Raw genomic sequence first — 27,071 nt, 5'->3', positions numbered from 1 at the left:
TTATTGAAAGGATGCGACCCTTGAACACAAAGTCGTGATATTTGAACCAGTTTCCCCCCCACCCGACTTCACCCACCGGCACTGACCAGCATTGTAAGGTATGGCCTTTATCAGGCAATGGATTGGAAAGGTCCGGTGAAATAGATGGGTTCTCTAAATTGACAGCGTGGTGGTGGTGGTGGTGTGTCGAACGCGCGCACCTAAATATCCGGTATGGGCTTTGCCGATGGAATTTGAAGACAAAAAAAACCAATCCCATCGTAGTGCTCGTGGGAAACAGCGAGCACAGCACGGCTTGTCTGCAATAAACCAGCGAGCGGAGGGAGTGAGCTGCTGCTGCTGCAATGCAGCTGTTTTAAAAAATTTTTTAACAAACCTTTCGTGTGCATTGCTTACAATTCGTAGAAATATGACTCCCGTAATGTTGAACAATGATGAGACTGCTACAATCACTGGACCGCCCTACTTTGTCAATGGGCACGACGGTACTTAACATTTCGAAGGCAGCCTGCTCTCACCTCCTTTTCCCGACGGCCCCTCATCCTCCCCCCACCTTCCCTGGATCACACCAGCTCAACGTGTGACGGCTGTAAAGTGTGCGTGGTCTGGCGAGTGAAGTCCTCCTGTAATGGGTGTATTTATAGGCAGCACCTACGCACTGCTCGGACATTACCCTCTCTGGAAGGGCACGGAGGCTGTGGCCGGGCCAGCAGTTGGCTTCCCATCTGCTATGGTGGAAGCTCCGCATTTGTCTGTCCCGCTGTGCCCCGAGCAAGCTTGCCGGGTGGTGGCGTCTGTAGATGGTCTACGAGTATTTGTTTAATCTAAAACGCTGGACTGTGTGGGCGATTAGAGCATTTCGGGCATTCTCTGATGCGTATTCATTCATTCAGTATCCCTGCCCATTATCTGGAGGATTGGAGGCTTTGGTAGCCATATTCTTAGGTTTTTTCGGTAAAGTCACGTAGGTAAAAAATTCTAAATTAATAAAAGTAAAATAAAAATTAAAATAAAAATCACGACGTTTCGGAGGCAACACAAGCTTCCGTCTTCAGGTGGAACCGTCACAGCACGATTGCTGTATCAAGTAAATGCCTATAGGCTTTGGTAGCCACTTTATCCTGTTGCTTGTACCCTGTGCCAGTGTTGCTTGTACACTGTTCGAATCGTTTCAGCTGGGGCTATGTTCTACCAGTTGTCCCCACTTTCACCCAGTGCTTTAATTGGATAACCTTGACATGCTTTACCTTTGGCCATACCTTTGATTTATAAACGAAACTATTTTTAGGTTACCAGGTAAGGACTACTGAGCTGTATAGCTGTTCTTGGGTTTTTTTCGGTAAAGTCACGTAGGTAAAAAATTAAAATTAATAAAAGTAAAATAAAAAAAATAACGACGTTATTTTTTATCTTTATTTTTATTTTACTTTATTAATTTTAATTTTTTCCTACGTGACTTTACCGAAAAAAAAACCTAAGAATATGAATCCTTGCAGTCACGAAAGCTTCAAATCTAGAATGTATAGCTGTTATTCAGAAGCGGCCTGGCCACACATTATATCTCAAATAAGTGGCTTATCATGTGGAGGGAAACGAAAAGAAAAATCAACGCCGATCACAGGGAGAACATGCAATCTCCAAATACACAGGCATTATAGGGTTGGGATCGAAACCACGACCTCCTGTATACCGGGCGAGGTAGTTAACATCTCGCTACCATGGCAATACTTTGGGCCTGCAAATGAATGCTGCTTCTTGTCTTTGTTCACGGCAGTCCATCAAAGTGTCCCCATGTTCTGTGAGTTGGACAATGGTCGTATCCCTAGTTTTAGTCGTCAACAGTAAAAACTCCAGATGCCTATGATAATAAAACCACAATTTGAGACTTTTAATCATAAGTCTATGATTCACCTTTTAAGTAACTCTGACATCATAAAGAAACATCCTTAAATAAATTTTTCCAGTTTCTTTCTGAATAACATTTTTTGCCTGATCTAAAAAATATTTCCCATTCCTTGATGAGATGTAAAATTAAAGTGCGGCTGTTTTTCACCGTTAACGCCACCATTTTACAAGTACATGCAGCAATGTGCAACCAGGGCCAACATCTCATTACAGCTAAAGTGTTCGCGAGCGTCGCGTAACCATTTGCAAATGGCGTAATTCTGTTGTACAACAGCGTCATTTGAAAAAAAAAAAATTCCCCACGTAGGCCGTCATTCAAATGACTCAAGGCGATAAAAAATCTGAGGCTGCTAGATCCGGGCTGTGCGGGGGATGGGGCAGCACAGGCCAAGCAAACTCTGCACCAGCCTCTGATGTTGTCAGGGTCCGTGTCTGGTCTGGAATTGTCAAGCTGGAAGAGGACTTCTTCTCTGTACAGCACTTTGCGACCTCTGGGTGAAAGGTGCTTTTTTAAAGTGCAAACTATTATTGTTACCACTTCTGCCGTCTGAGGAATGCTGACGACATTCCCACGCACGACGAGTATAAATGTAAAAGGATTGAGAAAAAAACAAAGATCAAGCTGGTTTTGGGACATCCCTCGTACACAGTAAATATATGAATAGAGAAAATAAGAGAATTACAGGATCATTAAAAATAATAGCACGGTGTTTTACTGCGACTATTACTGTCACCGCGATGGTAAAAGGCCCCACTATTATTTTTAATTAGCCGGTTACTTATTGTATATGTTCACTGAAGCAGAAAATTTACACCTCGGATATAAGAACATTTCAAAGCCCATCAAGAGCGGGTTGACTTATGTCTTGACGTTTGCCAGCACGATGCTCATTCGCGCCGTGTCTTCCAAATGTTTACTGCCTCCTTCTTTCAATGCATCATTACTCGAGACGTAATGTCTGAACATATAATGTTTAAAGCCGGCGTGTTTACCATGAGGCTGTTGGTTTGTTGCCATCTGTCACAACTGCTTGCTTTGTAATCCGACACAACTGATGCGCGTCCCCCATATTGTTCCACGACCTAATCTGATGCAAGCTTCTTGAATCCGTGTTTTTGCACCGTGGATCCTTGTCGCCTGCACTCACCTGTGTTCATCGTTGCCTGTACATAACACTGCACCTGTCGGAAAATCTTAACAATGTAACATTTGCAAAAACAAAAAAGGGGTTTTTTTTTGTTACGGGGTGAATGGTTTTGTGTAGCGCGCCCGACTGTGTCTGCGCTCTTTGTTTGTGTGGAGCGGTAGCGTCGTGGCGAGCACGTTGCGCTGTGAACCGGGCGACACGAGTTCCATTCCCGTCCACAGCTGACATCGTTTCGCGATTATTTGAACAACGCCTGGGGCCTCCCCTAGGTTGCCTCAGCCTTCAAAAAATAAAACGTGGTTCTGGCCACACCGCCCTCTCGTGCACCGTGCTGGCCTTCGTAGGTTCTGGCTAAACTGCTTCCATTCCTCCCTTCAAAGCCATCTCGAACCAGGCCTACCCCAACCACTATGAATACCCCTATCACTACCCCAAACCCTGTCACTACCCCCAACCCCTCCTTAACCTCTGATGCCTCTTCTCCTATTTGTCACCATGACTAGACCATCACTTTTAATAACCCCACTCACTAGCTCAACCACTATAATCTCATGTACGATTTTATAATTGCTGTAAAACGCCTTGAAATAAAGCGCTATATAAATCTGCATAAGATAAGCAATAGCCCCAAACAGCCTGCGTAGGTTACGCTTTATGTGCTTTTGTGCATATGTGCGTGTGCCCGTGTGTGTGGATGTGCATGCATGTGTGAGCATATATGTGTGTGTGCATGTGTTGCATGAGCGGTAGTGTAGCGATTAGCACGCCGTGCAAAGAACCGGGTGACCCGAGTTCGATTCCTGCTCACGTTCAACACCAGTCACGAATATTTGAAACGGTCCAGGGCCTCCCCTAGGTCGACTCAGACTCAAAAAGCACCTGGTGCGGTGTGTAAACATCGCCACTGGGGGGAGACAAAGGCGGCCGGGCATGGTCTTGGCCACCCACCCCCTCGTGTGCCGGCCTTCATATGTGCTCACAAACAGCACTTGCCCCAAAAGTCTATTAAGGCTATACGGGGGGTGAATCATTGTCTTTGTTCTAGATTTGAAGCTTTCGTGACTGCAAGGATTCATATTCTTAGGTTTTTCGGTAAAGTCACGTAGGTAAAAAAATCTAAATTAATAAAAGTAAAATAAAATAAAAATCACGACGTTTCGGAGGCAACACAAGCTTCCGTCTTCAGGTGGAACCGTCACAGCCCGACAGCTGTATCAAGCCGTCACAGCCCGACAGCTGTATCAAGCCGTCACAGCCCGACAGCTGTATCAAGCTGTCGGGCTGTGACGGTTCCACCTGAAGACGGAAGCTTGTGTTGCCTCCGAAACGTCGTGATTTTTATTTTATTTTACTTTTATTAATTTAGATTTTTTTACCTACGTGACTTTACCGAAAAACCTAAGAATATTGTCTTTGTTGCATGAGCGAACCTCCCTGCCCCGCTCCTCACCACTTGACGTGATCCTTCTCCACGGAGTAGCCCCCTCCGGCGAGAGTGCAGCTCGTCTCCGACAGGAAGCCCACAAAGTAGCTGCTGAAGTGGAAGGACAGCGCCGTCTGGTACGCGTTGAGCCACCTGGGAGGGCAGAGAGGGCACCGGCGTTGCTGGGTGATGGACGCCCGCATGAGAACATGGGGACACTTTGACCGGCTCAAGTGAGCAAACAGACAAGAGCAAAATACATTTGCTGGCCCCAAGTAGCACTACGGTGGCGCAATGTTAACTGCCTCGCCTGGTATGCAGGAGGTTGCGGGTTCGGTCCCGCCCCTAACACCTGCTGCTGTATATTTAAAGTTTGCATGTCTTTCATCCCCGCGGTCGAGTGGATTTTCCTCCGGGTCCTCTGGTTTTTCCCTCCACGCTTAGAATCAACGTGCGTTTGAAGTATTTGGCTGCTGTAAACGTCCGCATGATAAGCCACTTTGTTGAGCTATCATTTGTGGCCAGGTCGCTTCTGAAAAAGAGCTATATAGCTCAGTGGACCTTACCTGGTAAAATAAAAATAGTTTATTTAAAATAGTCAATTTGTCCGAGTGGGATTAATGCGGCGACTTCCAATATCACCCGGGCAGGGACACAGCCCCACGTTGGAAGTTTGGGTGGTGTATAAACACACATTTTAAGTGGTCCAAAACATCTTAATATATGCAGGGCAGCAGAGCTTGGGTAATTGTTAATGCCAGCTCGCTGCCTGGCTGCCTTGCTTGCCTGCCTGTAGTTCCTCGTGGCTCTTAGGCGTTCTCTGTCATTCGGAGCAAGTGGATACTGTGCGGTGCCTTACAAGCTGGAACAATTCCATTGTTACTAATTATTATAATAATAAATGGTTCCCGGTGATTATTGGTTATGTTACAGATATTATCCGCTAAGTTCACCCCCCACCACCCTGTAAAAGATAAGGGCTGTTCTACTCTACTCTAATTACATTACATCTATGCAACTCGCAGCTACTGACTGGCTACCAAGATCCAAGAAGTCAAAATAAAAATCCTGGTGACGTGTGGCTTAGTTTGGAATTAAACCGCGTATCTGGCTGCTAAATTTGATTGCGATGACATTTCTCCCAACTTACCAGCGAGCTGAAAAGCATTAATGATTAGCACGTTCTTGTACCCATGACAATTTAATTTGTTTGGCCGTGTCGGCTGGTGGAGGGTCTTAACGACACAAATTTGGCCTCACCCCAAAAATCTCTTAGGATTTGTGATATTGTCTGCGAAAAAACCTCTGCAGCTTGCGTGCATTTTGTTTGCTGGGGGAGTCTGCATCGGCACATTACCTTGGCAATCCGGCCCTTGAGAAGAGAAATGGAGAAGAGAGGAGGGGCAGGGCAGGGCAGGGAGGCGACATGAGAAAAAGATTTCAGCCGAGAGAGAAACTGAAACGTTAATGCAGAGACGCCTGAGAAGAGATAATCGAGCAAAGCCCGACGCACCGTGCACACTTAGACACGCGCCTACTGTTGCCAGCACTCGACTCAGGTTCAGTGACACATCCCCCCCCCCCCGCCCCCGCCATTTGATACAACGCGTGGACATTTAAAAAACGCCGAATGGAAATGGAACGCGTCCGAGAGAACGTCCGCCCTGGAGATGGAGCGACGAGATCAGTTCGTGCGCAGGTGCTCGACGGATTGGCGCATCGCAAGATTGTGGCATGTGGTAGTGGTGGTTTGGGGAGGTCCTTCATCCAGCAGTGGACTGGTCTTGATGAATAGGAAGTGCAGGCTTTGCCGATTGCCCTCTGACTTATGTTTACAATTTTTATTGGTGTCATTGCATTTACGTAAAAATGTTAAAATTCTTTTAAAACTGAAAATATTTATTAAATAAGTTATTAAATATATTTGCCAATTTAGCAAACGTCACACTTGAGTCTCAAGAATCAGCCATAGGGGATATTTGGTATAGGTAAACCATAAAGTTACTTTGTCCACTCCATTGCTGGCAGAGGGCCTCCAACTCAGGACATTTTAAATAATGAATAAGTGTTCGATATGTTGGAAAAATATCAGAATACCTAGAAATTACATTAAAAAAAAATTTGCAAGGGCAGGTGAGCTTCCTCTTAGAATCACCCCTTTTCCCTGCAGGTTTTCAAGATTGTCGTATGAGACAAATCTCAGCATGATCCACCCCAGATTACAAATGCCAGTGCACCCAAAACCGACGGCAGGATCTTTAGCTCAAGGCAATGTACATGGCCGGGTTAAGGTGATAACACTAAGAATCTTTGCTCTTAATGTGGTGCTTAAATGGCTCGGCAACTCAAAGTGCCTTACGTGACCCCGGGGTCAATAGCTGTTCCCATGTGACTTATGCAGCCTGGACGGGCCTGCAGGTGGGCACTAGCATGCCTGGGTGCCAGGATTGCGACGTGTTATCCCAATGGAGTCATTTGGTTCACTGAGTTGCTATAAGCTGTCGGCAGGGTTGCAACTGGCTCACTGCAGGCCTGGCTGAAGGGGTACACGTGGTCAGCCCTCCTAGCCGGCTGGGAAAATCCACAGGTGATGTCAGTACTTTCTCTCGTCTCCTCGTGGACGCAACCACAACAACGGGAATGAAAAGTGCATTAAACCAAATTAATTAATAAAAAACTCGTCTTGCCTCGGCGGCTGGAAACCGTATGATTTGAGTGAAATTATAAAATATGTTGATAAAAAAATATTTAATAATGGGGCGGATAAAGATTGCGGTGCTACTTCAAAGGATAAACTTTCTATATAATTGATCTGTAATTATTAAAATTCTCAAGTACATAAAAATTATATCGATTTTTTTTTCCTGTTATACGAAGAGGCCCACTTCCTATTTACAGTCGTATTATCAGCTGGCTATTTTTTTTTTTGCCAAATCATCTCTGTCCATGAATGCGCTGTCAATTTCAGAAAAGCCTTTACCTTATCTTCCTTCTCTTTTTCCCCTTCCTGGAAGAGCAGCAAAGCAGTAGATAATGAGAAAAAATGGTTTAATAAAGAAGATTTGATCAAGATAAATGACAACAGGTGGCGGTGACATCACCACAGCGCCTGTGCCAGGCCAGGTGCACACACAAAGATAAACACACACAACATAAACAAAAAGGCAAAAAAGACAAAGATCCCCCATATAGTCTCGACAGCCTGTTGGGGCAAGTGCTGTTAGCGAGCACCTATGATGGCCGGCACGGCCACACGAGGAGGTAGATGGCAAGCATCACGCCCGGCCACCTTTGCCTCCCTAGTCGCGATATTTACACACTGCACCAGGTACTCATTTTAGGCTGAGTCCACCTAGGGGAGGCCCAGGACGGGTTTTGATAATTGTCACTGGTGTTGGCCGTGAGCGGGAATCGAACTCGGGTCGCCGGGTTCATAGCGCACCACCGCTCCCCACACAAGACAAACACACACAGACACACACACAGGCACACACACACTGCCGCACACAGACACATGACACAACAGATCTGCTTCAGCTGTCCATTCGAGCGGAGCTGCGCAAAATGCATTTCAACAAAACCGACATGTTTCTGTCAGTATCGATAGCGCTGCGATGAAGATCGTGCCTTGAGGACGAGGCAATGCTACCCAGTGCTGCCCCTTTACAAGATCAATGGCGCAACATGACGCTGGCCTCCCTGCACCGGTAACCACTTTGGCCAAAACCGTGATCACGTGACCTCTTATTCGCCCTGTCTCCATGACCCACAGAACTCCGCGTTAGCTACTTGAAGTCCCCGCCTCCCAACACCGCAGTTCCGTGAATTGAGACGATTCGAGTCGGCTGCCAATTTGAGCAGAATTCCAAATTCACAGGGAAGGGTTAAAAAATGCTCTGCTCGAAGTAACATTGGACGTTCATTTTCAAAAATAATAGAGCCAATGGCGTGATTTATTATGATTATTCTATATATTTAAGCGTCCCAAACACAAAGTTCTCCACCGCTATGCCGACGCGATGCCCCTGGTAGCTTTGCGTGTGCGTGTCTTACCGTGTGCAAAGAACCTTATCGCGTGACAAGTGAAAGCAATAATCCATCGCAGCCCTCTTCCGCGCGGAGAGTCTGACCGCTGGAAATTGTTATGCGTGTAGTTTGCTGTGACGAAGGGCCTGTTTCTGAGCGCACAGAACGTAATTGGAAATTGTCTCTCTGCTGCTGCACCATTTTTAACAGAAACTCATTTACACTTAGGAGGAGGAAAAAAGTGCACCGAAATGTGTAAGAATTTTTAATGAATTCATTCGCCGCCGCTTGCTCGCGTGAACATGCCCGGCAATTGTAATATCATTGCCTTGTAAAGAATTACGAGGAACAAGTGGTCTGCCTTGAGTTAAGGTGTTTGATCGTAATTTTTCTTTGTTAAATATTATCCTTGTACTAAAGTATTGAGTGCAACGCTGCTGGTAATAACGCTCGAATGCTGGAAGTGAAATGGTTTATACACTATGTGCGTGCAGCGCTGCGTGCTACAAAGTTCACGTCGTTAAAAAATATATACTTTTTTTGACAGTGAAATGTAACGGACACCATTCTCTTGTCCCTGTCCAGAGACAGCCACACATCGATGGCAAGCAGATTCTGAACCAGACGTGAGCCTCCCTTTAGGTCGACTCGGCCTTAAATTATCAAACAACGTACGGCAAGTGCGCAAACATCGGCAGCACTGGGCAGACAAGGGAGTGCAGGCTTTGTGTGCAACACCACCTTGCCTCTTCCTTCGCGTGCTTCGCCGGCTTTGAAAGGCGCCCGCTAAACAAAACGTCATCCCTCCGCAGCCTCTGACGGCTACGCGTGTGGGAAAATCGCTGTCTTTGCGGGCGGAGAGGAAGGGTGTCCAAGGCAGGGCTTACTTGTTGAGGAACCCCAACCTGTAGATGGGGATGATGTACGGGAAGAGATACGGTGCCAGGCACGTGGACACCACCAGGCAGCAGATAGACTTGGTCAGGCTGATCAAAGACTTCTTGCACCAAGGCCAGTCCTGCGGGGGTCAAACAAGGGAGGTGCCTCTGTGCGTTACCTCGCGCGCACGAGAAAGCCCGCCGTGCAGGGATACAAAGTGGCCTGTGAGAGGCAGTGCATAGTTTTGAGCGTCATCGGTTTACGTGCTGGGGTTTTCTCAGTTGAACATCTCAGTGGTGACATAGGATCCGCAGGAAAATGTAATCATATTGAACAGAGATGTGTTGAAATAATTAGACCTAACTTTAATTCAGAGTCGCTTCATCGATCCACTGCTGGATGAAGGCCTGTCCACGCCAAGTTGGTCATGGAGATCGTTTGGCCATACATCACCAAACTGCTCAATGTGAGTTGGTTAAGGCAAGCAGCCGTCCTCAGGTGAAGACCAGGTCTGTCGGGGAGACAGCGTCCTGGTCTTCACCTGAGGACGGCTGCTTGCGTTGTGGCCGAAACGTCGTGAGAATTATTTTATTATGTTTTGTTTTTATTATTTTATTACTTCCCTTTTACGTGACTTTACCGAAAGAACCAAGAAGACAAGTGACACAAGTTTTATTCCCGTCCATCTTGCCACTTCCTCAAACTGCACTGACCCGGTCTGTTGAAGTATGGTCAATTAACATCCGTGCCCGAAAGGCATGGGGGGGCGGGGGGGGAGGCCTTGACACGCCAGTGAACGAAGGGCTGTAAATTATCATCATTTTAATTGTATGCGCACACGCACGTACTTACACACGCGCGTACATTTTACACGCGTACTAAAATATCACACGCACAACAACAACGGACATTTGGACCGACACTTCACTTTTCTTGTTTCTACTTCCTCCGCTTCCCGGGCCCACGGGGAGGCGAAGCATTTACAATCCTTGCACGGCCGCTTCGTCCAGTGGCGGGCAATCATTAAACAGAGCCACTCCTGAATATTTTAATCCGCAAGCACGGTGATTAAACGCCATAAATATAGCACGATCACGCCTATGAGGGCAAAAGGAGTTCGGCAAGAAAAATCTGTATATATTAAGCCGTTTCCAGCTGAGCTGTGGGCAAGCAAGCCGTGATTACTGCTGCGTGTTTGCCACTATAAAGCTCACGGTGAAACTACACCAAGTCTTGCCTTTTGAGTTGCCTGGGATGCACGGTTAATCGCTCGGCGGTATTCGGGAGCGCGCCCACTTAGGATGGCATAAATTCAGCGGCAGCGACAGCGGCGGATTACTCCTAACGACAGCTGCCTGAATCTTTAATGCCGGGTCGCCCACACGGAGCCACCACCACAGCGCGCGTAAATAACTTTAACAAATTTTCTTCAGCGAAACAACAACTACAATGGGTCAAATGGACGCGGAAACATAACCGTGAATTTTTGTTCCGCTGAAATTCTGTGGAAGGATCCGCGCGTGCCCAGATGAAACCACCGGACCGAAAGAATTACGATGACCCCTCTCTTCTTGGTTCTTTCGGTAAAGTCACGTAGAAGGGAAATAATAAAAGAATACAAATAAAACATAAAATAATTCTCACGACGTGATGACCTCAACACGTGAAGAGCTGATTGATATAAGATCACCTTTATCATCACCATCATCCACTAATCCCCACGATTCTGCAATGTAATAATCCACCCAGCGCCTGCTCATTAACTGATTTCATCGCTCTATCTCATCGGTGGATGGACTCTCTAACGCTTTCCATTCCTTGGCTGCCAGTGCGTTGTTATTCCTCGCCTTCGACCACTGTCGCCTCGTCATGACGTGTCCTGCCCAAGCCCACTTAACTGTTCTTAGTTTCAACGATTTAAGATGCCAGTTGTTTCATGTACAACTTAACAGGAAGAAACGTAAGAGCTGTGGGGGTATTAGTAGTGCGAATATCATAGCCTCCAACACATTTAAGGCATCAATTTTAGAAAAAAAACTGAAATTGAAGGAAAAGTACACAGTATGCCCGCGGACGCAATCTTCAAAAATGGAAAGCCAAGATTAAGAAACAAACTGGTGACATTGTTCAAACCGTAAGTGCATGTTCCTGTACATCAGTGCACACACAGCACACTAATGGCAGCTACCTTTTCACCTTAAAAGCACCAGGATCAATTCCCTAAGTGGATCTATAGAGAAACACGAAACAAACCATTACACACGTCCTCTCGGCTCATCACGCCGTGCGCAGTAAGAAAGTGAGTCGAGTATTAAAGAACACTGCCATAGTGCTACTTTCACTGCTGGTAGTTAGCTTGTTGTGCACATGATTATCAGCCATGGTCAATCCACTGCTGGATGAAGGCCTCACCGAGCTGCGATGCTACAATGTAATAACATCTGAACACAGGCAGTGCACATCAACATTATCAGCCATGGTCAATCCACTGCTGGATGAAGATCTCACCAAGCCGCCAACATCCTCGCCCCCACTATCCCTCGTGATGCTTCGAAGTAACAAAACCCGAACACAAGCCGATTGAACCGTTCCATCTCCTCGGACGAATTCCATTCCTTGGCTGTCACTCGAGTCACTATTATCGCCCGCTGTCCACGATCCTTTCTATGGCCATGACGTTTCCTGCCGATGGTCCACTGGCAGCTTTTGTCAACAAAAGACACGCCGGGTTGCGTCGTAATCAGGTGTCACCGAGCAACATAACTGCCACGCGAAGAATCAAGACTAAGTTAAATATACACATTTTCGATACATTATATTAAAACTATTAATAAATGTTTATTTTTTTATTCTACCAGATAAGGCCCACTGAGCCATGTAGCTCTTTTTCAGAAGCCACCTGGCCACAAGTGGCTTATCGTGTGGAAGTTTAGAGCAGCCAAATACTCTAAACGCGTGTTTCTGAATGTCGAGAGAAAAACCGGAGGAACCAGAGAAAAATCCACAAGACCACGGGGAGACATGCAAACCGAAAATACAGCAGGCGTCAGGGTCGGAATGGAACTCACGACCTCCTGTACACCAGGCGAGTTAGTTAACATCTCACCACCGTGGCGCATTCACTTTTTCGGGGCCCTTCCAGGTGACAAGATTGTGGCTCCCACTGTGACCTGTGACCCACAGCTTGCTCCATTGCCATGTCACCAATAAGTGCGCTAACCGGGTGGGTTTGCACTCAAGTGGAACAAATTAAGTGGTCATTTCTCTCTCAGAGCCCTTCCTTAATGACAACATGAGGCTCGGCTCCCTATAGGGGTCCCGGAAGATGGCTTCACATCATGTGATGACTTGAACGCGCAGCTGGAATGTACTTAATAGGCACGTAATGATTTATCTCCCACCCCCCCTGCACCAGTGATTAAATGAGTTGTCACAATTTGGAATGGCAAATCAATTCAAAACTGTATTATCTTTTGCCTTGTTTTTACCATTTAATTTATATATTTGTTGGAGCCCTAAGTAAAGCTTTGTTTGCCCCATGTAGCCGAATTATCACATTACCGCATCATTTCATTTACATATATACATTGCACAGCAATCCCTCGCCAAGCGTGGGGGTTAGCAGGTTCCTGGAACAGGCCGTGGTAGGCCAATCCGTGGTTGGTAAAGTACAGGGTCCAATGGGGAACCACGACCGCGGTCGGACTCGTCATAGCTTAATTAAGTTATACTCTTACTCTTAGTTCTTTCGGTAAAGTCACGTAGGTAAAAAATGAAAAAAAAATTTAAGTTGCCCGTTTCTTCACCAAACACGAGTTCAAATACAGCACATTACGCCAACATAATAAAACATGAACGGACGTTAAATTAACTTTAAGTACCTTTGATATCGAGGGTAGGAGTCCACGATTACGAGGATGACGATGACAATGAGATGACTGGGGAAAGGTTTGGTTCGAAGGAGAAGGGGCTCGGCCCACAACAAACAGAAGCAACGTACGCGGTTGCGACGCCGTCCATGCGCTGCGAGTATCACAACAAAACTGACGGACAGCTGATAAGTGAAGCAGCGCCATGGGTAGCCACGGTGGCGCAGAGGAGAACCGCGGCCCCCGCGAAATTTGTAACTGTGGATCGATGCATCCTTGTGGACATGAGCAGTTGTCAATCCACTGAGGACCTTTCCATGCCATTTCAGTCTTGGGGGGTTACTTGGCCATCACCAAGCTGGACAATGCAGGTTTGGTGAATGCGTGGAGCGTAGATGTGGGAGCATGGAAGTGCAGTACAACAACTGCTACCCACTGCATAGTTCCACAAGCTATGTGACAACATGTTCATGCTGGACACTCATCCAGGCACTATCCAGGCCTCAACGCTACTAAAATTCCGAGATCAGACAACATCTAGTGCATCCCAGTTGATTTGGTCATTGGCGATTCGTCCGTTCGCACCTCACATCTCGTCACGTAATGTAAGCTGAAGGACAGAACGTCATGTGAAACGCGGTTGAGCCGCATCTTTATCTACTGCGGCTCGTTGGGCACGGAGCTAGCCGTACAGCACAGCCGTAAATCCACAAGATGATGAGTTAGGCCACCGCGCATCCCCGGGTGGGGGCTCCGTTCACTGCGAAAGCACTTTGTCATGCACGTGCAATTAAACACGATGCCGCAAAGCGTGCGCTGCTCCACGGAGCGAGCAGAAAACAGCGCGGGGAAAGAGAGCGTCTCCCGAGGAAACGGCGGCGGTGGAGCGCGACGGGACGACTCGGAGCGTGCTTGCCAGCGGCCTAATGGACAGCTCGCCGATTAGTCCGCAAACACAAAGAGCGAAAGGTCAAAGGCGCCACCGCGGGGTGGCGGGACGACGGCTGTCGGCGCGCGCCCGAGGACGCGTCCGCTCGAGAGCGCAGGCCAATTAAAATCGCGGGGCACAAAAGCGCGCGCCCGGAGTCGGTTTTGAGTTGCCGCTGACCGGCATGGTTCGCCGCGCCTAAACGCTTTAGAGACGTGGGGACCCAGTGACCAGACTCGATGGATTTTTTTTTTCCTTTCCACACACACCCAAACTCCCCCGCCGTGTTTAATAGAAAGGGAATTTGACAGAGGTGGCCAGGGTGGTTCAAGGGTTATGGCACTGAGGCGGCACTGCTGAGATTCCTGGGATTCAGCCACCCATAATTAAATTGGGTTCTCAAGTGTAGCAAGTTTATGGTCTCAGCCTGGTCACGAAAGATGACACAAAATATCCATCATAGATACATCTCTCTCTGACAAATAACACTGCAGTTGGCTCATTATAGGGATGACATATTGGTTTGAATACCATGTGGCAAACAGGCTTTGCAGGGTATTAAAATGCGTGCTCTAGTATGGTGTAAAAAGTTCTGCAACGCGATAAGAATTTCGAATTTGGGTGAAATTATCACCCGCAGCCACCGGCCGTTATCTGACACAGGGTGATGCACTGCTAGCTGTTCTTCGTCTGATAACACAACAAACAGCACAAGTGATGAGAGCGACGGGGGGGGATCATTAGCGCAATGAAATTGGACGACCGGCTTTTCCTAACCGTCGCCTGTCACCAGTCAAAGTGAACGTCTGAGAAATAATAAAACCACTTACGCAAGGACGCGGCTGCACTTTCAGCCGTCAGTCAACTTGTCGTGGTTATGGTTTCCTCAGGGGGGGGTGAGAGGGGTGCAAAGTGAACGCTCGTTGGTCTGGAGACTCAAACGAAGGCAGATTTTTTTGAACACCGACTTGGAGTCATCCGGATGCCCCACAGGGCCCCGTCGTCGGGATAAGCCTGCCGCAAATTAATTCGGCCACGTGTGAGTGAATGCCCTCGGGGGGGGGGGGGGGTGTGGGGGTTTCGTTAACATTAACTGGATAATGAGCTGATGCTAGACAGTTAAAGGCCATGTTGGGTTTTATTTATACAAATTTTAAGCAGTTGAAAAGGTTATTACGGCTCAATTTTATTCAGAACTCGTGACACCTGGCCACACATACAAGGGCTTCTTTGGGCCATTATAAAATCCGTAAAAGCGCTTAGTTATTAAATACGTAAAAGCGCTTTGTTGTAAAAGAAAATAGTAATCCGAGTACTTTACATTTATAAAATTCTCAACAAATGTATTTAATAAGTAAATAAAAATCGCAAGTGCGAAAGCAACGTGGAACAACTATTTTTAATTTTCACCACCAACTATATATGTTTTGAATGTTAAAACAATAAAATAAAAAATTGCATCAACTTCCGCTTTTATTACTGCTTCTAAAAATAACCCTCATTAAACGGCCTCCACAACGGAATACAATGCGGTTACGTTGAAACTAAGCATGCCGATAACATTAAAACGTGCGCCTTTGTGAACTTGCACCATCGACCGTGACACAGTCGAGATCACGCGCCACGAAAACCATTGCGCAAAATGTCCAAAAAAAAGATTAGGTAATTTATGAACGAAGCCAATGAATTACATTGCAGCATAATGGATTAACAGAACCCCGAAAAGCCAATTTCATTAAAAGGCTTGGATGAGTGCGCTGTGGATTAAAAAAAAAAGGACACAGACACACCCATCAAAATGTGACATGCTTTTGAGACATTGCAGAGTGAGAGATTGTTGTCTGGACAAGAGGCAGTGACGCAGAACACCCGTTTGACGGATCTGCAAGGGACCCGTAACTTTTCTTTATCCAATTAATGCATTGGGGCACGTGAAGGATGCCCAAACGGCGCCCGTCTGTGCAGACTGTCCCCAGCAAAAGAGGCTGTGAGAGAGAAGGGGACGGTGAGGGGAGTGGGGGGTCACGGACCAGTGGCCATGTGGTGCGACACACGCGGACTCAGCAGCGGCAGTGGCAGCAGGGCGACACGTTTAATTAAATGTACACGGGCAGGGAGGCCAGGTTTTGCGTGAAAGCGGCCAAAGTTTGACACATGTCCCTGCATGGCCCACAACCCCACAGAGGCCGGCGCAAAGCAGATTACTGGGGAGGGAGTGCCTGAATTTGAAATCGAGGGCCAATTTAATTCGCTCGCATTAGCGGTAGCGCCGCCATGTCCAAGGCATTATCGACATCCAAGATAAGGTTACGTCAACAAACCTTCGTCTTGCGACCGCCAGACCAGATTGCAATTAGTCTGTTACGCGGCATATTACGATAACATGTCATCAAAATAAAAAGTGTGTGTGTGCGTGCGTGCGCCAGTTACGCGTTATCCACATATTTGTATTAAATGTAGGTGCGGAATTATTCACCGTGCTGCTGATTACGCGATTCTGACCCGATTCGAGTCAAGAATCTATTTCAAATGTTGCGGTGAATATAATGGCCTCTAGTAGCCGGACGGGTCCCGTGAACCCATCGCGTAAAACATACAAGGAGCTGAAAAAACGGAGCGGCGAATATGGTCCAGTGAAAGTGAGGCTGAATTCGGCAGGCCGCCCTGGTTGATGACGCAGCAGTACATTAACCATAAAGTTTGCGCCGCCTGCTTCATCGTGAGCATTAGAGATCCCCTGACATCAGTGGAAACGAGTCGGCTACCTCCGATATAGCGCGGTTGGGCTAAGTACGGTGCGAAAGACGTTCGACATACATGCTGCAAACTGGCCTTACCTGAAAATTACTCAAATGTGATTAAACAAGAAGCAATCGTCGTCCCCTACCGGCAGTCTAATGTCCACTTGCAGGCCATTTCTGAGTCGTATGGTGCCACACAGGGGCCAGCTGCCACTGCGGGGGGGGGGGGGGGGGTGCCCTTCGGACAATTGAAATGAGGAAATGAGATGTGATCAGTGGAGCACTGAGTTGCCGAGGCGCTAACGCTGAACCGCAAACGGCACACGAACGAAACTACCCTCGCGGAGAGAACGTCGTGGGATCTTCCAACGTCCGCAGAGCGGGAGGAGGAGACGGGCGAAAGGTTAATCACTGTCGGGAGCGCGAAGGAGAGCCAGGCTCCGCTCCCGTAAAGCCGTCCGGGGGGAGAGCGAGGCAAGGATTCGTGCCAGCAACCCCGTCAAAATGAATGAATCGATGCGAAATCGCGCCTCGGGCGAAGTGGCCGAGTGGCGCGGGGCGGAGGGGGGGGAGACTCGATGGCCTCGTGCGTCGTACCGACGGGCATGCCGGCACCTGCGGGGGAGCTCTGGCTGGGCGCCGGCGAAGTTTGGACGCGCCTCCTCCGCGTTGGCGCGGCGGCGCTGCCTTGTGCGGCTATTCGGATGGCAGCAGCTGGGCTAAGGATAATGGCGCTGGCCAATAGACACGCCGTCCCACCTCGTTAAATTCATGCACTGCTCTCAATTAGAAGGGCGTCAAAAGGTCAAGGCTTTTTAGACTAAGGTCGGGTGCTGAAAACACAATCACTAAGATATTTTCCCCCAAACATCAGATTAATAATCATGGATGATCCACTCCTAGATTGGAAGGACTTTCCCAAACCGTTTACCAATACCAGTGGCCTGATCTGTAGAATTTGTGAGCAAGATTGGCATTATTTTCCGCGCATATTGGTGATGAGCATCCACCGAACGCACACACCCGTTTATTTGAGTATTGCCATGTTTCCTTGAAGCCGATTATTTGTAAAGTCGAACCGCTCCTCAAAAAAAAAAAAACAGGCGCTTTTTCATGGGATCTTTGTATATACCGCCACGGCGCAGCGGTCAGCACACTGGACTTGCAGGCCAGTGGTCACCGCAATTAGTCGATTGGCAGGTCGTGTGCGGTGGGCTAAAGTGTGGGCTCCCCAACCTCTTCCAAGACGTCCACCCAGGAGGGAAGAGTAAACCAAACACCTTCTAGAGCTCCCTCTTCGTGGAGGCTCCCATTCGCCAGCAATGAAGCGAGGAAGTGATTACAGGGCCGCGCCTTTAATGGGTCAGGCGTGGCCGTTAGACTTTCCTTTCGAAAAGTCGGCTTACCATCGGTGCACTGTCAATGGCGTTCAGGTACTGGTGGTAGCTGGTCCACGGGCCGAAGATGATGGTTCCCACGAAGTAGATGTAGCCCATGAACTGCAGCGGAGAAGGCAGGCCTGGGACCAGCCCTCGGTCCATGTCGAAGCCCAGCGAGATGGCCTTCATCGCCACGATCATCTGCGCTCCTGCGGAAACCGCGCGAGCAATGCATCGTTAATTCAAAACGGGCGCATGTGTATTGTCATCTCTTGGAGGGGGGTGATGCGGTGGCGAGATGTTAACTACCTCGCCGGGTATACAGGAGGTTGTGGGTTCAATCCCGACTCTGATGCCTGTATATTTGGAGTTTGCATGTTCTCCCTCATGGTCGTGTGGATTTTTCCCAGGTCCTCTGGTTTTTCCCTCCACATTTAGAATCATGCGTTTAGATTATTTGGTTGCTGTAGATTTCCGCATGTTAAGCCACTTCGTTGAGCTATCATTTGTGGCTAAGTCACTTCTGAAAAAGAGCTACATAGCTCAGTGGGCCTTACCTGGTAAAATAAGAGAGTTTTAGTTTATGAACAATACATTGTCCCTCTCAATGTAAAATGTTTCCTCAGTCCATCAGCCTATTGGCCGAATGGACAAAAACAGAATACTCGGACTGGGTTTGGAAACCTTTGAAGCTCATCAGCAGAGTCGTGCCTTTAAACAAACGGCATTTTGTCGACAGAAATAGTATCATTGCCAAGAGACATCCGCTTAATCTGCGTGTGTTGGATGCTTAACTGAGCTACTGTCTGGTGCAGCGATAGTCTGTGAACGACTCAGAGGAGAATGTGTCGTGTCTCCGATATCAAGAGGGTGCTTGGGCAGTCGTGCGCACCCAAAAGTTCAGTTTTCTCGATCCCAACGGGCTTTTTTTTCTCACGTACGAGAAGCTTTAACCTCATATCGCACAACTAGGGTTACCCAACCTGGGTGTGTAATTTAAAAATAACACCTATCAGACATTTTCAGTTGCGTCTTCCTGCGAGTAATGCGTACGTGCAAGTTCTCAACGTGGGGTACGGTGGTGCAGTGGTTAACGGAGCCCAGCAACCTGTTTTTTAAACCCCTGCCGATTGTTAATATTGGCGGAAAGCGAAATTCTAAACCAGCCTGGAGCCCTCCCCTAGGTTTATTCAGCCTTAAATGAATACCTGGTGTGGTATGTAAACATCAGCCATGGAGAGCTAAAGGGAGCTGAGTGTGTTGCTGATCACAGCACCCCTTTGTACACTACAGTAGCTCTCAATAGATGCTCGCTAACAGCACTTGCCCTAACAGTCTATAGAAGGCCACCGTGAAAATGTTTATCTTCTTTGAATGTTACAAGACGTCTGTTCCTGCCGCTTGTGATGCAGTATGGTCAAAACGGTTGTCCAAAATAATAATAACTGGTTTTGGTCTCACCGATTTGTTTTCAGGCTGCACCGTGTGTTGTTCGGCACGATGTCCGATGTTTCGCACCACGCCCAATGAGCTTCTTCGAGAACCACATTATACAATGAACACACCGGCCCACAGCGCAACCAATATAAAAAATAATAAAACATAAATGCAACAGTAACGAGCAAATTTATTTTATAGCATCTCGAAGCTGATGGAAACATTTATTTATTAATCTATTGATTTATTTTTTTCCCCACAAACACGCTCCTGGGGAAAGTTGCAGGAAGGTTGAGCTGACCACCGAACCGCTATGTGGAGGTGCTGAATCGAAGGCGTGCCTTTGATTAATGGCACGGGAAGGCATTTTAAGCAATCGGTGCAAAAATTTTAAGAACCCCCGATGCCTGCCGTAATTGGGAGGCAGGGCATTGTTAAGAAAAGAGTGATAAATATGCCACGCACGGACCTAGAATAAACTCCAATCAATTTGTTTCAGCAGCTGCAGGCAAAGAAAAATGAACTGTGTGGTCGAGAGGGGCAGGGCAGCATCCCGTGATGCATCGGTCCACGCAGCACGATACACATTTTTCGTAATTTATCCCAATAACACCCAGAATATATTCCGCTCAGGATGGACAGTTAATTCTCGATTGTCCGTGGGCGGATTATCCAGGTTGTCGATTAAACCATGCTGGTTCACATGGTCCAGTGACTTCAAAACTAAACTAAACTATTTTTGATTTAAAGCTTTCGTGACTGCAGAGATTCATATTCTTGGTTCTTTCGGTAAAGTCACGTAGAAGGGAAATAATAAAATAGTATTATTTCCCTTCTAACGTGACTTTACCGAAAGAACCAAGAATATAAAGCATTTTTATTTTACCAGGTAAGGCTCACTGAGCTATGTAGCTCTTTTTCAGAAGCGACCTGGCCACAAATGATCGCTGAACGAAGTGGCTCATCACGTGGTAATGCATAGCAGCCAAATACTCTAAACGCATGATTCTAAATGTGAAGGGAAAAATCAGGTGACGCGGACAGAAAAATCCACGTGACTACAGAAAGAGAGAACATGCAAACTCCAAATACACAGCAGGCGTCGGGGTTGGGATCAAATCCACAACCTCCTGCATACCAGGCGAGGGAGTTGACATCTCGTTACCGCAACGAAGCCAGGGTTTCCCAAACTCCAGTTCTCGCAACTCCCCCGCCACCACCACCACCACCACCGCCGCCACCGCCGCCACCACCACCACCACCACCACCGCCGCCGCCACCACCACCACCACCGCCGCCGCCACCACCGCCGCCGCCGCCACCACCACCACCACCACCACCGCCACCACCGCCGCCACCACCGCCACCACCACCACCACCGCCGCCGCCGCCGCCACCGCCGCCGCCACCACCACCACCACCGCCGCCGCCACCACCGCCGCCGCCGCCGCCACCGCCGCCACCACCACCACCGCCGCCACCACCACCACCACCGCCACCACCACCGCCACCGCCACCACCACGCTACGTCTTACCCATTTACTCCTCCCATTCAAATACAAGTTACCTCGTGCCACGCTGCTGCACGCGCCTGATGCTTAATAAACACGACCCATGCGCCGTGCTCAGCAATTAATGCCGTCTTGCGTTAATAGAGCCGATTCAATATGAATTAACGCCGTGCGTACACGTGTTCCACGCGAGGGCGTGTGCACATGTGCGCGTGTGCGCGTGTGCGCATGCATGTGTGCATGCGTGTCCCGCGTGACACAGCGTTGATTGCTGCGTCACGTGGGACGAGTTTAACGCTCGTCGGGCGAGTGCAGCGTGGAACGAGTCGATTGATACACGTGGAGAGACGCAGCGTGGTGGAGGTCGGCGAGGAGGACTGGAGTTTGGGTAACTCCGTGCTAAGCGCTAATGTGACTGCACGTCGTCGGCAAAGTAAACCGATTACCTAAACAAAAACTGATGACACACTCTATGCCTTCAACTCCGTTCTATGTTAAGTAAAAAAAATAATGTTTCATGGAAAAATTTGCATGTGCTTCACGTTATCCGTGGGTTTGCTTTACGTGGCCACCGCTTCCCCACAATGCCCCAGATAATCAAGAGTTGACGACATAAGGAAAGCCGAGAAGCTTCGAGAAGTGAGATATTTAGCGGGGGCAGAAGGCTGCCACTCTTTGTTATACTATTTCAACGCAGTGCTCTGTAATGCAGCGGGGGTCCTTAATACCCAATGAGTTCATTAACAAGGGGTGCTTGAAACATGCCGTGCAAATTAAAAAGGATATCGTGGTTTAACCAAACATACCCTTTGCTTACAAATAACATCTCTCTCACCGGTGTAATTAGGACGCGTGCTCAAAATTCATGAGCTGAACACAACGCTTAATTAAATGATGGAACGACAGCTTGGCGTAAATGCGCGGTCCGCACGCGCGTGAACGTCGCTACATACGAAACGCAAGTTAAGTGTGAGAAGAAGCAGCCGTTAATTACAATGGTGTCGCCCGGCATAGACAATCAAGAGTTTGGATAGATTGCCATGTAGTTTATAGTCAAATAAATGGCAGCATTACTATTAATGTCACGCGCACGAGGTTCGGGGAAGGATTCGTGCTTGTCAAGGTGCAAGTGACATCGGCTATTATCTGCCGGTGTTTGCTTGTGCTGACCATGAGCGTTTGTAATCACGATACGGTCGTCGGCACTGACTGTGAGTCTAACGACTGAATATATGCTTGTGCTGACTTTGAATGTACCGACTATCGCATTAAAATAATGATAATATCAATCAACCAATCTCGGCCCGCTTTTCCCGAACTGAATCAGGTCGCGGTGAGAAGCGAACTCCACCAAGGCCTTCCATTCCGCCCTGTCCTCCTCCGCCAGCGGCATCAACTGTGCCTCCCGGATCGCCAGTCTTTCCACGGCCAAGAGCACCACCTGGTCTTTCCAGCGCAATCGCGGGCAGCCTCTGGGTAATAATAAAAACATAATTTCTGACGCGCATGTATATTTCGCGAATCGGACGTATCGTTCGCTGTGGGTGTCTGTACTGACGATATGGTTGTCTGTGCTGTCTCCTGGGTATTTGTCCTGGCTGTATGACGTTCAGCTGTGTCTGTAACTGCCTGGAGGATTGACTGCGTTCAATGTGAGTGGGAGTCTGACTACAATTGTACTGCAGGTGCTTTGTACTGCCTGTAAGAGAGTACCGACTGAGTGTCTGCGCTGACTGTGGGTATCGACTGTATGGGTGGGTGCTGATTCTGTCAGTGTCTCTGCCAACTCGAGTTGCATTCAACGTCAGGCACAACCGATAATACGTCAACTGAGGCCGTGTGTCTCATCACGTGATGTGGTAGTCTTAACATTTGAACTTGTAAAACATCGCTGAGTGCCGTCCTCCTCTTTCCAGAGGGTTGGCGGTGTGTGGCACCTCTGTTGCACCGCACCCATTTCTGTTCTCCGCCAGTCCCGCTGCATTGTCAATCTGCATCCCTGTGCATTTGCCTACAGTGATCTGTCCATCACCTCCCTGCCCGAGCATGGGATCTCTGACCAGATGTACATCCTTGTGTTATGGCCATTTTTATTGGCAACCTACATCCTACGTAATTCATGTAGGTTGGGGCGCGCCATGGCGGCGAGGTGTTAACTACCTCGCTTGGTATGCAGTTCACAGGTTCGATCCTGACCCTGGCACCTGTATATTTGGAGTTTGCGTGTTCTCCCTGTGGTCGCGTGGATATTTCTCTGGGTTCTCCGGTTTTTCCCTACGCATTTATAAACAGGCGTTTAGAGTATTTGGCTGCTGTAAATTTCGACTTGATAAGCCACTTCGTTGAGCTATCATTTGTGGCCAGGTCGCTTCTGAAAAAGAGCTACATAGCTCAGTGGGCCTTACCTGGAATTTTTGTTTAAAGTTTAGTTCACAATAAGGTGTTCATGAAATCGCACAGGGTCTGTGTTTGTATGCAGTCATATGGCCCTTTTCTCACTTATAGCTTGCAAAACGCAGTAATTTAATGCGTGTTCTCTCCGCAAAACCAGTAGTATCCATCCATGACGCCTCATCTCAATGCAAACGGCCAATACTAATGGACATGTAGTGAGTAAAACATAAACATGGTGCAATTCCCTCCTTCAGTGTAACATTGGAATGGTATGAATGCCTCATTTTTATTTATGCATCTCACTTGCTTGGAAACTGAGCAGACAATTTAATATTAAGTGTACATCTTTGAATATGCATACAGTAGGCTTTTCCGTGATAAACGTGTGGACATTCTCATTATACCAACGCATTATTCTTGCCATTATCAAAGCCAATGTAATGCACATTTTTACGGGTGTAATGCTTTAAAGGGACATAATGAAAGACCGCCGCACAACTGAGCTGGAATTATATCAAACAGCAAGGGCCTTCTTGTACCTACAAAGCCAGCACATTTTTTTTTATCAACATCAAAAACGAGTAATGCACTCAGATGTGCCCAATTCGCTAATTGGCAGTAAATCATTAACCAAATTATGACTGCAGCTCACGAGAAGCGTGTCCAAATTTCATATGGGATAATAATGAGTTCTCCATCCTCTCCGCGTGGCGTTCAAGTGATCAGGCGCGCGCCCTGCACGGGGCCTGGTTTAGGAAGCTCAGCATGCTGGATGGCATCGCCATGGGGTAATTAAAGCGGGGCTTAATCAGAGTCTTGGCCAAGCGCGTAAGTTTTGTTTGGAGCCTACGCACTCCTTTCAGCTGTGCGTGTGAGCGAGGACAGGTCATTGTTTCCTTTTTTTAAAATCCTTTATATTAAGTTCGCTTGCTTGCTTGCTTGCGTGCTTGCGTGCTTGCTTGCTTACGACCGTGCAAATCTTTCGGTCGTTTTTTAACCCACTTCCCGTGATCCAATCGAGCTGACATTTTCCACACAGACTCGTTGTGCGTGACAATTACTTTTCGTGAAAATTTTTTTCCAAAATTTTACACTTTTTAGGACAAAAATATTATATTTCATTACCAATTGCTTAATGGTTGCATGCAATCATCTGACCCATAGGTGGCAGCCATCTCAAGCCAGAGGACGATAGGACTCTAGCCGCCACGCATATAAAGGATTTATAGTGAAAAACTTTGTTTTTATGGGTTACTTTTTATTAATAGGCACGTCCAAGGCAAGCCCACACCACTGGTGTGATTTTGCCAATTTTGGCATTTTTGGGACAGATGTTTTTTTTTGGGCCCCCTTCACCTTCTGCACAAAATTCGATCTGTTTTTTTATTATTATATATAAATGTATTTCACTTACTGTCCACCTTAGGAACAAGTTTTCTTTCTAGCTTTTGTAATGCTTTATAACGACTGTTCAAAGCGTGAATCAGAATATTTATTCATACTGGAAGAATCCGATGATCTCTAAAGCTCTATTTCACAGATGTCCAGTAGTCAAAGACGTCCATCCATCCATAAGGGGGGGGGGGTCATGATAACTCTCATGAAGATGATCCAATATGAACCAAACTTTAAAAACAAAGCTCTGTTGCTGTCAGACGTTTACCCTGTTGAAAGGGTTGCGTTAAACTTTAGAAACACAAACCAGCGCTAAAAGAACACAAACCGCTGTTCTGGCCCTGCCGGCAAAGGTGTGCCCTCCCAGGCAGAGCCGCTGTCTGAACCACATAATCTCATCGTGGCCTACAGATAGTTTGGGGATGCAGGGGCCAACCTGAACGATGACTGTCATGATGATGATTATTACTACTTCGACACTTGTTTACCCAGAAGCCTCACCGAGTCTCGTGACTCTTTTCAGGAGGGTCCTGCAAAGTTTTGTTCAATGCGGGCGAAGATGATTGCTATGTGTACCGTACCCCAATCGAGCAATCTGTGGGTAACGTTTCTGACAATGACCATCGTAAAACTTGCGAGGACAAAACTGCACGTTGGGACGCAACACACAATCCATGGTTTTCCTGCTTATTTATTCAAAGAGAAATTTAATCTGGAATGCACCACGATTTCTATTTTTTCATTTATTTCAGACATTATCATTATTCTTCGTATGGATACAATGCTAATGCCCAGCCAGCATAGTCTGGGGGCAGGGGAGCCAAAAAGTAGGCAAATGAGTTCACAAAATCCATACGAGTTTGCGGGTTCTTTATTCTCATTCTCTGTAAAGTTTGGAGTCTCACAGCGAGACCTCTTCCTGGCTGCTGTTCCACAACTGTTGGGCACAGATGCCTTTGCTTCTCGCCTGTCTCGCACGTCTCTGCTTATTTATATCACCGTAATAAATCAAGGTCGCGGCCCCAGCGGCTCATTTTAATAAGCGCCCTGTGCAGACCACTGTGCCATCGCTCAGGGCTGCGGGGCTCAGCCTTTGCATGCGAGCAGACTAAGACACGCACTGGCGCTGAGCATGAGACAGAGGTCGCAACCGGGTACCCGATACCCGTACCCTACCCGATACCCGGCTACCCGTACCCGGCCGGGTACGGGTACGGGTAGCCGTTTGCGACCCTGGTGCGGCCGGGTACGGGTACGGGTAGGCCGTGAGTCACTGGTGAGTAGCCGTTTGTCACTCATTTCGGGTAGGGTACGGGTAGGGAACGGCTACCCGTACCCGACTGGGTACGGGTACGGGTACCCATTTGCGACCCTGGTGCGGCCGGGTACGGGTACGGGTAAGGAATCAAAACCCGTTTGCGACCTCTGGCATGAGATCGCTCAGGTGGTTCTGAAGGACTGAGCTGGCACAGGTGAGATCCTGGGTTCGAAACCAGGTAGCTGCCTGTGATTATATTGGGTTTTCAGGAATCGTGACAAAAAGAACCCCATCAAATTAAATTTGTTTCTGAAATCAATTACTAAATGCCTACTCTCAGAATTTCAATATCACCTTGACGCTCATGCGACGGGCATTACTCTTGGGTGGCGAGGTGCTACCCTCTTCTGCGTGGACCAGAGGTCACTTGAAACAAACCTCAGACGTAGCTCTGTGAAATCTGTTTCAGTGGGCCCCTTCTCTAACACAAAGAGAGTTGTGGTTGCCCTGCTCTGCGAGAGATCCCAATGCATGCTTCACCTCGTGACGTGACACCGATAGCACCATCAGCGTAAGAGTGGGTGGGGGGGAATAGTAAAATAATATATACGGCACTGAGCTCTGCGGTGTCCCGATTGGAACTCCACTTGGAAGTTTGCTCACTCTGAGCCGCACACTTTACTCGTCTGAAGGGAGAGCAGCATGTTAGTTAGACCGATGAAGCCACATGTTTAATCAAAACCCGTTTCTTCTGGAGTATTCTCGGTGGACGGCGCAA

At 47.8% G+C, this 27,071-nt stretch overlaps 1 protein-coding gene across 2 annotated transcripts in view; it reads right to left on the bottom strand.

Annotated features, from left to right (window-relative positions):
- Window positions 1-27,071, bottom strand: part of PORCN (porcupine O-acyltransferase) — a 113,623-nt gene that overhangs the window by 16,584 nt on the left and 69,968 nt on the right. The window contains exons 5-9 of one of the 2 annotated variants that reach the window (XM_061551907.1): window positions 18,326-18,507; window positions 9,390-9,520; window positions 7,457-7,483; window positions 5,834-5,848; window positions 4,504-4,629 (exon numbers count right to left, since the gene is read on the bottom strand). In XM_061551907.1, the coding sequence (XP_061407891.1) occupies window positions 4,504-4,629; window positions 5,834-5,848; window positions 7,457-7,483; window positions 9,390-9,520; window positions 18,326-18,507 (481 nt within the window). The remainder of the gene's footprint in view (window positions 1-4,503; window positions 4,630-5,833; window positions 5,849-7,456; window positions 7,484-9,389; window positions 9,521-18,325; window positions 18,508-27,071) is intronic. The other variant, XM_061551908.1, reaches the window with a different exon arrangement.

This window comes from Lethenteron reissneri, chromosome 15 (assembly GCF_015708825.2).
Source record: "Lethenteron reissneri isolate LAM-NWPU_2019-01 chromosome 15, ASM1570882v1, whole genome shotgun sequence".
In the NCBI taxonomy this organism is placed as follows: Eukaryota; Metazoa; Chordata; class Hyperoartia; order Petromyzontiformes; family Petromyzontidae; genus Lethenteron; species Lethenteron reissneri.
This window is presented reverse-complemented; position numbering and strand designations above follow the sequence as displayed.